General features: G+C 37.3%; 1 protein-coding gene across 16 annotated transcripts in view; it reads left to right on the top strand.

Moving 5' to 3' along the window:
* LOC127976137 (latent-transforming growth factor beta-binding protein 1) overlaps positions 1-15431 on the top strand; it is a 75547-nt gene that overhangs the window by 4385 nt on the left and 55731 nt on the right. For all 16 annotated transcript variants that reach the window (XM_052580331.1, XM_052580324.1, XM_052580322.1 and 13 more), the window contains exon 3: positions 9623-9965. In XM_052580331.1, coding sequence (XP_052436291.1) covers positions 9623-9965 — 343 coding nt within the window. The remainder of the gene's footprint in view (positions 1-9622; positions 9966-15431) is intronic.

Genomic DNA, 15431 nt, shown 5'->3' with positions numbered 1-15431 from the left:
AACAGAAACACCTGTCCACTGCAATGATAGACCCTAGAAGTGCCAGGACAGTTTTTTTTTTATATATATAACTCCAATTTTTCTGAAAGAAGAAAGTCATATACTTAACACCTGGGATAATTTGAAAACGAGTAAATAACAGGCTAATTTTTATTTTTGGGTGAACTAACCCTTAAAGTCCTTTAAAAAAGTGTAAACATTTAGACACAATAAAAAAAAAAAAAAACTGACTGTATTTGTATGAGCGTGTAACAGGTTCTCTCATTAAACCAATGGCATGAGTTTGGGAGTGTGACTATGGCCCCGTCCACACGAAGACGCGTTTCTGTGAAACCGCTATTTTTGGAAACCGGGTCCCAGAGTGGATAAATTTGAAAACGCCATCTTTGCGTTTTCATCATCTGGACGGCTAATCCGTATATTTTCTGAAACTATGACGTCATCAGCCCACGTCTCCCCCCTAGTCAGACACCTCTACGTCACGTAACAGCAACAAAAACATGAACAAACACTGAACGATTGTCTTTTTATTAACTAACATTAAAGGGGGGGGTGAAATGCTATTTCATGCATACTGAGTTTTTTTCACTGTTAAAGAGTTGGATTCCCATGCTAAACATGGACAAAGTTTCAAAAATTAAGTTGTACGTTTGAAGGAGTATTTTTGTTCCCAAAATACTCCTTTTGGTTTGTCACAAGTTTCGGAAAGCTTTTTTCGAGTATGGTTCTGTGTGACGTTAGATGGAGTGGAATTTCCTTATATGGGTCCTGAGGGCACTTCTGCCGGAAGAGCGCGTGCTCCCGTATAGCACAGCACTGAGAGCACAACAGACTTCACTGATCAGAGCGAGAGCGTCATGAAATGTCACAAAAGGAGTGTGTTTTTGGTTGCCAGGGCAAGACAACCCTGCACAGATTACCAAAAAAAACAGCATTAAGGGACCAGTGGATGGAGTTTATTTTTACAGAGCATCAACGGAGTTGTGCAAGTGTTTTTGTTTGTTCCCTGCATTTCGAAGATGCTTGTTTTACAAACAAGGCCCAGTTTGACGACGGATTTGCGTATAGTTTATTTCTTAAGGATGATGCAATCCCAACGAAAAAGGGTCACGATCGTGTGTTGGAACCGCAGGCGTTGAGTAAAACTGCTTCAAATATCTCTGCCTCCTTGTTAGTGCGTCCGCCTCCCATGCCGGAGACCGGGTTCGAGCCCCGCTCGGAGCGAGTCGTTGCTGCTGCTCTCGTTCAGTTTCAGCCTCGGGATCTGATTCTGGATCATAAATAAACGGCTGAATCTGACTGTAAGCCATGGTTTGTTTTGGATGATGGGTTTTCCCTCACGGTAATGTCACAGCTTCCACATGCTCTCAACACAAAAGCCTATTCGCGCTCGTGATTCTTTAGCTCCGCCCACACGTCACGCCTCCAGACGCTCGTGTTTTTCCGGGAAAAATCGGTACAGACTATCTTTCTCTTATGAATATAATAAAACTAAAGACTTTTTGGAGTTATGAAGGATGCAGTACTACTCTATAGGTACTCAAGATTAACAGGATATTGAGTGAAAACGAGCATTTCACCCCCCCTTTAACACAGATTAATAAATGTATTGTTCCATGTTCGTTTGTGTACCACGCACAAGGTTTATGAGCATAGTCCAAGTCTTCTTCTCTGTTTTAAGTGCATCTCTGTGGCAGAATTACAGCGCCACATACTGGTCTGGCATGTATACTACATTATTTTACGGTTTTGTGTGGACGCGGATATTTCTTGAGATGAGGAAAAAAAAGATTGGATTGGGGTAAGCTCCATCTCCGTGTGGACGGGGCCTATTTGTCAGATTACTCAAACAAACCGGCTGATATTTTGAAAGTGCTGCTCAATCACAGTGATACAGTCTAAAACCTTTCAAATAACAAAATTGCTAGCTACTTAGTATTTCAAATTTTCCAGCAAACAAAAATTCAAACCAAACATTTCTGTACAAAACACAGAATGCATTTACTGATGAGATGCGCATGAAAATCCAATTCGATTTTTTGCACAGCCCTACCATCTAGTTAACAAAGCTAAACAGCGTTGCCCTTTGTGTAATAAGTTACATAAACTGTTAAACACACCAACTTAAATAATAAAATACACACCGGTTGTGGTCCATAAACAACGCCTTCTCCAGACAAAGAGGGAACTGCTCCATCTTTCAAGAATAATCTTTGTGCGAATCAGGCATTAAACTGATTGAGTTTGAGGAGGCTGTCCTCAGCAAAATGTGCTGCACATAGTTTTACATGTGGATTATAATTTTCGGGAACCGAGTTAAACATAAATTGTAACCACTGATCTCTAAGTACCGCATCTTTGGGAAGCCCAAACAAAGATGATTGGACTCCGAGATTAAAATATCAGCGTTTCAACGACATGGCGACAAACACACTCTTCAAACGCAACTCTTCCTCCTTCTCTGTGCGAGTGCATTAAGATTACGCCCCCTTTTGTTGTGTATTCCTGTGGGCAGAGGTTAGTCAAAAAACGGTTTTAGTGATGTCATTACTGCAGGAAGTAGAGAGATGTAGTCCAAACTGGTTGTTCGTTGTAGGCGAATTAAGTTAAATAAAATATTTTGCATGGCATTGAACTTTGAGCTTTAGAATTTTACAGATATTATTTATACTCTAACAACAACCGTACACACAAACAAAAGTTTAAAACATGCAATCACGAAAAACGGGACCTTTTAATAGTGAGAATTGGACCTTAATGTGTGACCAATAAATAATTTATTAAAATGTCTGTCTGTATATATAATAGGAGAAGAAAAAAAAACCCTGTTTACAGAAAGAGGCCCTGTTTCCCTGTTTACACGGGCAGAGGAATCACTTTGCAGGCCATCTGGAGCAAACCCAGAGCACATTCCTGCTTCAGCCATCCCTTTTATTTTCAATGGAAGCATCTATAGTTTGATGTCAGCCACACAGTGAGTGGCCTGAGAGCTCTTAAATTTGAGCTTAAATGTAACAGAAGATTTTTAATTGAAGACCTTGGAGGAATATTGAGTGTGGAAAAGGGAAACAACTTTTAATGCCTTGTATTATGTCTCTACTCTATTAACATTTTCCTGCTGACTCACGAAATCTTGGGTTTATATTGTTTTTATTTGTTATACAGCACCACTATGGTGTCATTAAGCCATTTGTTTTTATGTTTTGCCAGCCTCTGTGTGCTTTTGTGAAAGGTTATTCTCATAAACGTACAGAATCCAGTTTTTCTGCCAGATCACTGGCGTAAACCCATAAACGTGTCGTATGATGGGGTCACCACTGTGTACACATGCTTTCAAGTAAATTAAGAATGAAATATGACCTTTTTCGTTCATCTGAGAGCAGCATTAGATGTTGTAATTTATGGTGACTGGGACATATAGTGACAAGAGATTAATCATGGGTCAACCATTTTTCATTGCTTGTATATTTTTCGATATAGGGGAAAAATGAGAAAGTCCAGATTGTAGTCAGTACCTCCCCTGTCTCTATATATCTTCCTTTCCATTTGTGTTTTAGGATGACTATGTCTCCACTCACCACCTCTCTTGTCTCAGAAGATAGACCTGATTGTAAATTTTCCTGCTAAATGTGTAATGGGGTTCGATTTTTCAGCTTTTAACACTTCCCTCACTCAGAAAGTGCAGACAAAGATAATTGTCTAAATAGAAATGCCTTTTGTTTGTTTTTGTTTTTTGTTCATAGATGAAGTGTTTTCAAAGTTCCTGACATTGAGTCCTATTATTGTACAGTGCAGGGAGATGGTGGGATATCATATTAGCCTTTCTATTTTACCACCAGGATATTGCACTCCAGTTCTTTATTTCTAACAGAACAGGAAGAGTGTTAATCCTGATTCATTTTTGGCCCATCATGTCCTTTAAATAAATGACAATGTAGACCAGGGGCTGGTCGCACCAGCTCCAGCACCAACTTACTTGCACTACTAAATGTTTGAGCATTGCGCCATTAAGCTTAGTTGAAACATAACCCTACATATAACCTAAATATTTACTGAAGCCTTCAACTAGGAGAAATAGTTGGAATAACCTGGAAGACCGATTGGTTTGCATCAATGAGCTCATGTTTGAAAATGACAGATAAATGATGTTGACACTTACACTTGTTTATATTTTTAGAGAGAGAACTTTGTTAATAATTTAGTTCTTAGCAACTCTCTGACATGAAGCCGATCTTAACAGTTAACTTTTAAGGGTGCCTGTCATTTGGTCATGCCAGCGTTTATTAAAAGAAAAGAAACATCAAAATTCCTGGATTGCTTTATTAGTATTTATTTATTTATTTTATTTATTTATTTTTTTAGATACCATTCCAGGACCATTATAATTGATATATTTAATTGAATTCATAAATATATTTAAGTAATATAATTGATTAATTATTTTATGATTTTGTCTCTTTTCAATAGGGAATTTTGATTTAATTAAAACAATTAATTGCGGTTCAACACTTTTTCTTTTAACAAATTTGAAGGTGACTTATTGTACCAGTAATTGTAAACGTCCATATTCTGTTCCTGTTCAACTACACATCACTTCACAGAGAGCTTATGAGCTTCTGGCTAAATCTTGCCTTAACAACAATGGCTTGTTACTGGAATATTTTGGTTAGGATGTAGTTTTAAAATATGGCTTCACTTATTTAACAGACTTCTGAGAAATAGAATGGATGGTGATTGTGAAAAAAAACAGCAGACATGTTTAAAAGTTGTTTGAACAGAGGTTATGTAGTGAGGCTAGGTTCAGTCTGAATGACTGCCGCCTTGTTGTCCTCTCTTCCCTGAGGAGTTTTTGTGCTTGCATTCGCCATGTGATATGCATTCTGAAGCTTCTCAGACTTTCCCAGAGTTCTTTTATTGGATTGAAATCATCAGGAAACATTTAGAGCATTTTTGTTTTTCTCAGACAGTCGTGGGTTGATGGGTGATTTAATTTGTCTGCACAATGGAAGACTGTGTAGCACCGAAGAGCTCGCAGATGGTAAAAACTCTAATAAAGATTTAGGACCAGAGAGCAACTTTTGCATTGATGAAAGCTTCGATTTAATGCCACTACATAATCTACATCTTATTTACAGTTTGTTTTACAAGATTTACAACTTGTAAAATGCAATGAATGCTCATGTCTTCCATCTGAGCCTGGATTTCTCATATTGCTCATCTGAAGTGTTTGAGTGTTTTTCCTGAGCTCAGGCATGTGTGCACATCTCCCCGCTGAAAGACTGCTCAGTCTATTTTGTCCCTCAACTGAACACAGCCCAAGCGTTCAAGTCCCTGGCCAGATAAAACACAACATGAAAATATTTCACCTGGGCTCCACAGCACGGCAGAGAGACGGATACGTTTTTCCTGGCTGTCCATGCTGAAAAAGTGTCCTAGATCTGTAGGAACAGGTGACTAGGTTGAGGAACCTGCTGGGATGAGCCTGAACTAAAGAGAAGAGTTCAATTCTCTTGGTTCCCCTGAATTCACTAGTTGCACCGCTTTTGCATATTAATGTAGTGCAGTCACCCATGTCTTTATTAACCACCTGCAATCCAGCACAAACAATCAATTTTAGATTAGGCTTATTGTATCATAGTTTGTGAAAAAAAGTAGATAAGACCCAATTATTAAGCGCTTATAGTTTTCAGATTGACAGGGTTGGGTAAGGTTTAGTTAGAATGTTCATTCATCAAAGTTTTCCAGTGTGCATGTCCTAGCTGGGATTTCTCAGAGTTTTGGCTTTGTTTTCCTATTGCTCTCAACTGGCCTCATACGTTATATATACCATATTTGTATCGCTTTGACCTTTCTCTGGAGATCCGGCCTTCTTGAACACCAACACCAACATTGGTAGATTGTGTCGAATGCCTACACACTATAGGTCAGTCATTGCCTTCAGCATGTATGAAAACAATAGGAAAACAAATCCAAAACCTGGATGTTTTAGACAATTAGACAAATCCTGGCCAGGACATTTCTGGGAATAAGAGGACATATGGTCATTTTAAGGTCACGTTTAGTACACGTAATCGTGTACTTGCATTCATTTTTAATGACTCATGGCTCTTGGCCCAGTGTCAATTATTCCATTTGCACATGCTCATGTCTTTGTAATTGTTTAGTCCCTATAATGCTCATTTATTTATTTCACAGTTTAAATACCAGTCTTATAACAGCCTAAGCCACATTAAGAGTTTGAAAAGTTCATGACAAAGTGATATAGAACTTTAATCCGGTAAAAAAAAAAAAAAACTACATACCTAATAGTCATGCAACTTAACATCTTGGTATGTCATTCAAACCATTCAAATCTAGCATTCAAAAAAGCAGTATAATTAAAAGTAGTACAGGTTTGAAATGACATGAAGGGAGTAAATGATGACAGAAATATATATATTTTCTTTGGGGGGGTGAACTTTCCCTTTAAGGTTAACATAAATGTTTATTTTTCCAGTTTAATTAAAGCATGGCTTGTTTGAGAGGAGTTTGCTGTGTCAGTATCTCCACAACAACTTGTGAAATGCCTCTCCTGTCTGCTCACACTGCAGGCTTCCAGTCCTCAGCCAGTAGCTTAGCATGCTAACCCACATGTTACTTTCTTGTCCAAGCAAATCCAAGTTGTACCTTTCAGATTCAACACGTCTGAAGACATTAAAGCTGTGGGAGAGCTCTGCAGCATACAGATCCTCTTGAATAAGCTCTTAGATGTGTTACACGTATAAAGCTCAGCGGAGAAATGGCCCAACCACAGCCGCCTTTAATTGGCTCTGTGTCTACTGTGAAATACTAGCAGACTGAAATGGGCTTATCGACCACTCTGTCTGCCGCATTCAGCTGTGCGTGAGCTCTTACACCGCTGAGGGTACAGTGCAACACATTTAACACCGATTTCAATATTGACTTGAGGGTTAAAACTAATAAGAAGTTGGACGTGTTGGAATTACCCAGCACTACTCCCCATAGCCCGGTCATCTGAGTCAGCAACATCGCCCTCTCTTTATCAGTCTTTCTTTCCTTCCTGCTCTGTCTTTGTGAGGCCTAACTTTATCTCTCGCTTTCTTTTTTTGGTGCTGTGAAGTTTAGTCAGCAGGAAGGTTTGTTTGAAGAAGCACTGAGCAGAGCGTTAAACAGTAGCCCACAGAATTAGTCATGAGGAGGGTTGGTTTGACGATCTTACTAATGTTTAATGGTGGCAGGATGTCAGCACAATCTAATGCTTGTGATATACTGACTTACAGATTCACACTGTACAATAGGGCTGCACGATTTTGGGGAAAAAATGACTTTGGGATATTTTATTTTCCTGTGATATATATTGCGATATGAAATCTAATCTAAATTTTTCTTACAAACAAAAATGGGGTGAGCACACTTACATTCTCATTTTAAATGATTTAAACATCGACACCATCGTGTCAATTGATTAATATGCGGGAGGGAGAGAGAGCAAGACAGCGCTCGTGTTGTTTGAAGACGGTGAGCATGTGGCCGGGGCTCGCTCGCTCTCTCGCTCTCTCTCCCTCTGTCACTCTCTCTCTCTCTCTCTCGCCTGCTCTCTCTCTCATGCGTGCGCTCTCTTTCTTGCGCTGTCCACGAATCACATTTGTCAAGGGCCGGGGAGCAGCTGGCCTGTACAGTTAATAAATTAACGGATCGACTATGACAGCCTACATAGCACATCCTGCGATGTGACTATCGTGGGTTCGTACATCGCGATATCAATGCTTAAATAACACATCATGCAACTCTACTGTACAAGGACGTTACAATATTATTTTGTTTAGTTAGTGTTATCAGTGTTCAGAACAGTGGTGATGCTCAGTATTTAGGCTATATCTCCTTTAACTCATATACAGTAGAAGTTTTTCTGTATGTAAATGTGGCATGAGTGAATGAATGATACTCTGTGTACATTTGTGCTCACATGTGTTCATTTTGTGTGTGTATGTGGAAGAGGAGGTGTACACGAGTATGATGTGCACAAGAACAGTGTTCGTGTGTGTACTGCGTTTCTAAGGGCCTTCTCACTTTGTAACCCTGAGCCCCAGAGGACCAATGAGGTACATTGGAAAAGGAGGGAAACCTAGTGAGGGTGGAAAAGAAAACAGAAATCCCCTGCTAAGGGTCATGTCAACTGAAATGAAAAGCTCCAAACAAGGAGTGGTTTATATGATGTCATATTTGATGTAATTGCTCTCACCAATGTCACAAGGCATGTGCATAATAATTTATGGTCAATAAATGCTAATTTTAATCCTGCTTATGTTTTCCGGCAATTCTGTGTGTGCTTGGGTATAGTTTGTGTTCAAAAGTAAGCTAACTTGAATAAAACCTCCCTCAGGAAAAATAATTTATAAATTAAGCACATTATTTTTATTATTAAAATGAAGTTATATTTTGTTATATAGTTTATAACTAAATTAAATTAAATGTATATAAATATTGATTTAAATCTATATAATGTTAATTTCTATACAAGTAAAAAGTGTGTGATTTTGAATATATCATAACATTCACTGTACTCTAAAGTCTGGACCACAAGGTATATATGAAGATGATAAGATGCTTTTCTGAAATAGTTTGTGTAAAGCAGCTGCTGTTCAGTGTGATGTCATAGAAACGGTCAGTGAGATCATCTTTCCTAATATCTGCATTGAGCAGAGGGCACTGATCCATTTCCTATTTAGGAATCACCACAGCATTCAATTGCTTAATATGACTAACTATAAATTAGAATTTGCTGATGAGCAGCAAACTGCCCGGTTTGTGTGTGTGAGAGCAAGATTGTAGATTGGGTTACAGAGGCCGCTAGGCTCTTTGTAGTTGAATGACAGCTTTGTTCCTGCTCCTCAATGATGTAATTCAGACCACAAGTCAACACCCAGTTATCCACTCATTTTCACTCTCTGTTCGTCTGCTTCTCTCTTGCATTCTCTTCGCTCTTTCTCTCATGATCTGTGCAGATAACAGTTCTGACCTTCATATTTATGCTTTGTTCCACATCATATACAAAGTATACTTAACTTTGACCGTATGGACTTTCTACTGTATTAACTATGCTGAGAATATTGTAAATATCTGCCTTTTAAAAGTTGATTCAATGTAAAGCTCGACATGCTGTTGTTTTTACTACAACTATAATAATTTTCAGCAAATAAAATAACATCTACAATAAACTGAAAATAAGAATGTTTCAGTTCAACTCCTACATCAATTCATGTAAAATTGTACAAAATGGAAGTGTGTACAGAAATGCATGTTTGCATTGTCTTCCATTCCACACTTCCCCCATTTATTGTTTTGCTTGGTTTGGTTTTTTGTTTAATTTTTGCTTTGCTTTTAATAATACATACAATTATTATGTTTTACTCGACAGCATGCCAACCCAGAATATTCATTTAAACCACTTGTATTTACATTACTAGACCAGCCTAGAAAACTCTTTTCTTCTCTATTAACTAAATTTCTGATAGCACTTTATAAATAATTAAATGTTATCATATTTTGTTATAAGTTCTAGTATACTAATTGTATTATATGACATTTTTTAATTGTATTACATTTCTTCTCTTTGTTACAGCTAACTGTATGCCCCCATGCAAAAATGGAGGGATGTGTTTGCGGCCCCAAATTTGTGTGTGCAATCCAGGTTCTAAAGGCAAGTCCTGTGAGCAGACCACTCTGCCTCCATCCTCTCATCCAACTGGACCATTAAATGGACACACCAATGGTGGACTTCCGAATGGAGGTCATACGAATGGATATCCCAACGTTCATAATGTAATTCCCCAGCGTCCCATTCCTCAGCAGATCTTCCCACAAGGCCAAGGTAAAGTGCCTTTACCGTTGCCCGGCACCAACATGGGACATCTGACTCTGTCCATGAAGCCATCACCTAACGGACCCATTCCTTATCAACCACAGTGAGTATGATGTCTGGAGACAGTCCTTTATAGCTTCATAATACTGTGTCATGATTCAAGATTTGAGTACATTTTCAATCATAATGCTTGTTTGACATTGTACTTTTTTATTATTTGGTCTTTTAGGTCAGCAAACACATTTCAAACATTTTACATCATGCCTAATTGATTATATCCGTGACCAGATTTGTGACTTTCAGCATGAAGCCTGATTCACGCCATTAATTATTTCATCTAAGAGCAGCAAAAAAACCCAATCATAGTTGAGTAATCAAATAATATACACTTCCAGCTGAAAGCACAGTGGTGTAATGGCATTGTAGGATGCTTTTTTTTTTTTTTTTTTAAAGCTTACCAGATGGCAGAATTTATTGGTGAAACTGATATTTGAGAACCAATTATATAACCTAGAAAGTTTGAATATTGGTAGAAAATAATGTATAATCAGACTGTTTTCTTAAAGAATATATGTTCTAGTTTAGCACATACTGTAGCAAAGACCTGTAGTAGTTGTCTAAATGTTTTTTTGGACTTTTGTGATTCTTTAAGCTCCATAGTTCACCAAACTTGTCATTTTATTACATTTGGAATGAACTCCATAGCTCGGTATCAATGCCAGACATCAGACCCACAGATGTTAACTGTCTCTGCCCCTGTCATGCCCTCCTACTTCACTCTCAGCATGGGTTTGTTTTACAGAAATGCCTACTGTTTTTAGCTGGACTTACTGAAATCTTTTTGCATGACTTACACTTGGGCTTTCACCAGTTTGTGACTCCTGAACTCCTGATGTCAGCCTAGTTTTCATTTTCAGTTTTCATTTTCGTTTGCGTTTTTATGAGAATCCTTTAACGTGACCCTGCAGGCTCTTAAGTGACCTGTTTTTTTTTTTTTTTTTTTTTTGAGAGGGTTCTGTGGGGTATGGCTTGGGTTTGTTTTGACTGCCACAAATATAGACGACTGGAAAGTTCACAATCATATCGGATGTGAAGCTTTCTTTATTCCTTTCTAACAGAGCGAATCGGACTGACTGCACATGCTGAGTCAAAATCTTGAGATGTGGGGGAAAGCCACAGAACTGCCCTCATGTTGGTTCCAGGAAAAGCTGTAAGACTGTGGCAGGGCAGGATATTGATGAATTCTACTTAAAATATTAATGAAAGCAGTTTATGTGCTGGGACTGATGTGCTTTTTCAGTCAGAACTTGGATGTATCTGCTTGGTAATTGCTACCAGACCTGTCCCCGAAAGCTTCTGTGGGTTTCCACAGGGTTTATTGTGTGTGGAGGAGGTAGGCCTCTCTCCAGAACTCCCCTTCCTCTCAGCTGCAGACAAACTTGCTCAGCATTTGAGAGGAATTTCCTGCATTTTAGATATTTGGATTATTTTGAATGTTATCAGTATATATGATCAATATTTAATTATATTATTAGTATAATAATTGGGTTACAAAAGTCAAAAAGACCAGACTCTGAGTTTTACAAGGTAGGGCCGTCAAGATATCTGAATTTATATTCAATTTTCTGTTTGAGTTAATAGCTTGGAAAGACAAATGTTTTGGCAAGAAGTACACAAAGGCTTTATTGCAACCATCAGTCAAGCAGCCATTAGGTAACTGTGCATTATTCATTTCTTTTCTTTCAGTTTTATTTAATTATTTTTTACATTGAAGGTGCAATTGTGTACTAGAAATGACATTTTTTGGGTGACATTTTTTAAAGAATTATACCAGATATTTCATGGTTAACCTGATATTTGAGAACCGAATATGATTTATAAAGGTCTTAAAATCTGAAATACTGATAAAAATAATATTTATGAACTGATAATCAGTCTATAATCGTTCATCCATTGATAATCAGACTATATCTATTCTCTATATGTATGAAACAATAAAGCACACACACCTTTATAGGGATTTCACCCATGTGTGTATTAAAAGATTCTAAGCCCTATTTGGACGGGACTAGTTTTACAGGGGGTCGTTAGAGAAATTTGTGTTTCACAGACATACTTGGTAATTTTAATCCCGTCCAAATCTGCCACTTCTGTGTTTTTCTCACGCAACCTCTGTAATAATTCCAGAGCAAATTACTTACTGTTTTTCAGCAAACTCAGTGATCCTCTGAGAAAACGAAATGCCTAAATGCCCGTCTGAATGCAAATGTCTGTGATTGCCGGTGATATTTTTTTTTCACAATGCATTTCCTTATGTGTTTTGGCCAACGTGAATTACCGTAGATTCTATTACCGCACGCATGGTTGACATATTTGACTCCCGGCAAAGAAATAAAAAAATAACAATAATAAAATCTAGAGCTAGATCACATAAACAGTTAAGACTGGCTATTGTAATATCAGCATAAATCACTCACGTTCATTTTTTTGCACTCAATTACATTGTTTTAATTACATACTGTATGTACCTTTTATTAAAATTAAACATGGGTTTACTACAAATAAAAAATTTTTTTTAAATAGTTAAACTAAAGTAATCAGAAATTAACATGGTTTTGCTACAAGCTTTACCATGCTATTTGTAGAAAAACTGATTATACTAATGGTAATCAATCTGAATAACTATAGCCTGCGCAATGCATACAGACCGTGTGATCTCTGAAACGCCCAGATGTACAAAACCGACCCTCCTACCTCTTTAATAAACATGGAGATGTTAGTCCCGTCCAAATTGGTACATGAAAATCGCAGACGTCAGGTGATAAGAATCAAAACTCAAAAAAACTAGAAACTCAAAACTAGTCCCGTCCGAATAGGGCTTTTGACCGCTTTTTTTAGAGTCTCAGGGTTGCCAGGGTAACATGTGGAAGGAGTAAGTTAAGTATTCATAAATTTTGCATGCAAAAACATTTCACATTATGTTCTTTCACTGTTATTTTACACTTCAAATGGGATATTTGCAACTGTCAAAATGTGACAGTTATTAGGCCACATTTCCCTCCAAAACCGACTGAATGAGTGAAAGGTTTATTGAAGCACAGGTTGAAGGATTTGTTGGTGTTGTGAGTCATCAGTGTGGGTTTAATGTAGTGAAGCTGTGGTTGGGTGTCATCACCGCAGAAACAGGTCAGTGAGATGGTTATTCAGACACTTGGGGAAGGTAAACAGTTTGGTTAATTGTGGACAAGCATCAAGGAATGAATAGATGTAAAATCATTTGACCAATTAGAATTAAGTATGAGCCATTAAACAAATATTTTTGAAGTCTCAATGAAATGAACTCTAACTCTAAGAATAATTTTCAGGCAGGTTTCATGTGCCATGGTTTTACAGGTGTGCAACAGTTTCATTGAAAAAATGTATCTCTGTGATGATAATTTTTAATGTATAGGTTTCAAAATCACAAAGTTTTACAGAGGCCTTGTATTAATATTATAGTGAGAAAAACCTTTAGATTTATAGTTGAATGAGTTTGTGGGTTTGTGTCAAGAAAACCTGATCCATCCTCAGGAACACTGCTGGTCATGGAAAGGATTGAAAGCTTTAGGAGAGATTTTATACAGTGTTTTCTGTTGACGCTTTATTTTCCGAGGCTGGATCAATGGCGGGCATTGTGCTCAAGCTGAGTGGCACACTGTATTTACTCTAAACCTATTGTTTGACTAAAGTGATTTGAGGTGTTTAATGTTGAAGGTTATGATTAAGTCTTGTAGTGTTTGGGCTCTGAGGGTTTTTCTGTGTTGACTTATCCAGATCTCAAGTAAACTTATGAATCCTTTGTTGGCAGTTTAGGTGACTTTTAGGTGAGTTGAACACTGAGTGACTGGTCCTTTTAAATACTCATAAAACCATAAGTTGGAAATGACGTGGCTGGTTTAGTGTATTGTTCACATCAAGAAAATAATAGCGTTAAAATGAATGAAAGAACTTATGATTTATGCAAAAGCAGTAGGGAGCACTGTTCTGTACTTTATGTAAAATAAGAATTAATTGATAATTTCTATTACTTTTCAATACTTCTTCATTTAGAACATTTAATCCTGAAAAAAAATGCATCAACATGTATTTTATTGTTTGCATATTTTTCTAAATAACAAGGTAAATTAAATGCCCCAATAATTTGTACTAATTGATATTGTGGCTATACCTGTGTACAGGTGGTTTGTGTGTTAGTATGCTGGGGTAAACTAATCTGGAGAAGCAAGTAACCTAGGCTCAAAGACATGCCTCTATATACATTTCTAGGTTGGAAGTAAACTGTAAATCAGAGACTAACGAAACAATCCCCTTAATTCCTCTTTCACTTACTATCTTCTTCCCAGTGAGCACAGACTTGTCTTTTTTCTAGATAAACTTTTATCTAACATATACTTCTTGTATATGCCCTGTATACTAAAAGAAAAAACATCCATAAAAAAACAGATTATATCCTGGCAGAACATTACCAGTAAGTTTTGTTATTTTTCTAATTGTTAATTTCGTTCGATCCTAAAACACAGCACAATGCAATGTGTAATTCAAAATACAAGTAAAACACCTGTGAAACATCAGTACAGAAAATACCTTCATATTAACTCGGCGCGTTGGCCCAATTTTACGGACTTATAGCATATATTATCACCCTTTGAGGTGCACATACCGACTCCACCACAGCATGATGTAACCACTAGCCTCCAGCGACAGAAACCCACCCATAATAGAGCAGTACTGTTAACACACACCTGGCTCTGTAACTCCTGTCAGTCAAGAGGTCTGGAGTTCATTGGTGCTGCTTGGTGCTCATGTCTGGCAGGACTTTGAAGTGTCAGTCACATCCAGGTTAGGTGCCACCCTACTCTGTGGAGAAGTGAACTGTCCTGCAGACGGGTAATAAGAAACAAGGGAGAGGTTCCTGGGTTCTTTAAAATCATGGTAGTGGCTGTTACTGTAGCTGAACTCAGTATTCTTAGCATTTTAGGGAAATTATAGAGATTTTCCACATTTTGCCAAAATGTAATTGAAACATGGACAATGAATCTTATTAATATATTGAGTGAAAATCATCAAATAATAATTTATTAATTTTTTGTATTATCATTTTATCATTATAAATAATACCTAAAAAGACATTTGCTGACATTTAATCATCCCCATCGAGGTTTCATAGGACTTTTTTCTTATTATGTATTTAGATATTTATTACAGTGTAAGACGACTGAATTTAGCTTTCTTGAAATGTGTGCAAATATTCCAGTAACCATGTTGTATTTATGTACTGGTGATAATGTATGGCAAAAATACACATTACTTAAATTGTGATCCTGGTCCTCCATGCAAAGGGCAACGGGATAACCAGCATAAATACTCATGCTTGGTTGAAAGTGAAGCTTATATACTTTACTTTTAATGTTGTACAATTTTTATTTATTAAACAATTATATTGTCTATTGTTTTCACGGCATGTGTCTCGGTTTGGAAGTGAACCGATTGAAAAGAAAATAGCCAAGTGAAGGTCATGCATGAATGATTT

Source organism: Carassius gibelio, chromosome B17, assembly GCF_023724105.1.
Source record: "Carassius gibelio isolate Cgi1373 ecotype wild population from Czech Republic chromosome B17, carGib1.2-hapl.c, whole genome shotgun sequence".
NCBI classification, from domain to species: Eukaryota; Metazoa; Chordata; class Actinopteri; order Cypriniformes; family Cyprinidae; genus Carassius; species Carassius gibelio.
This window is presented reverse-complemented; position numbering and strand designations above follow the sequence as displayed.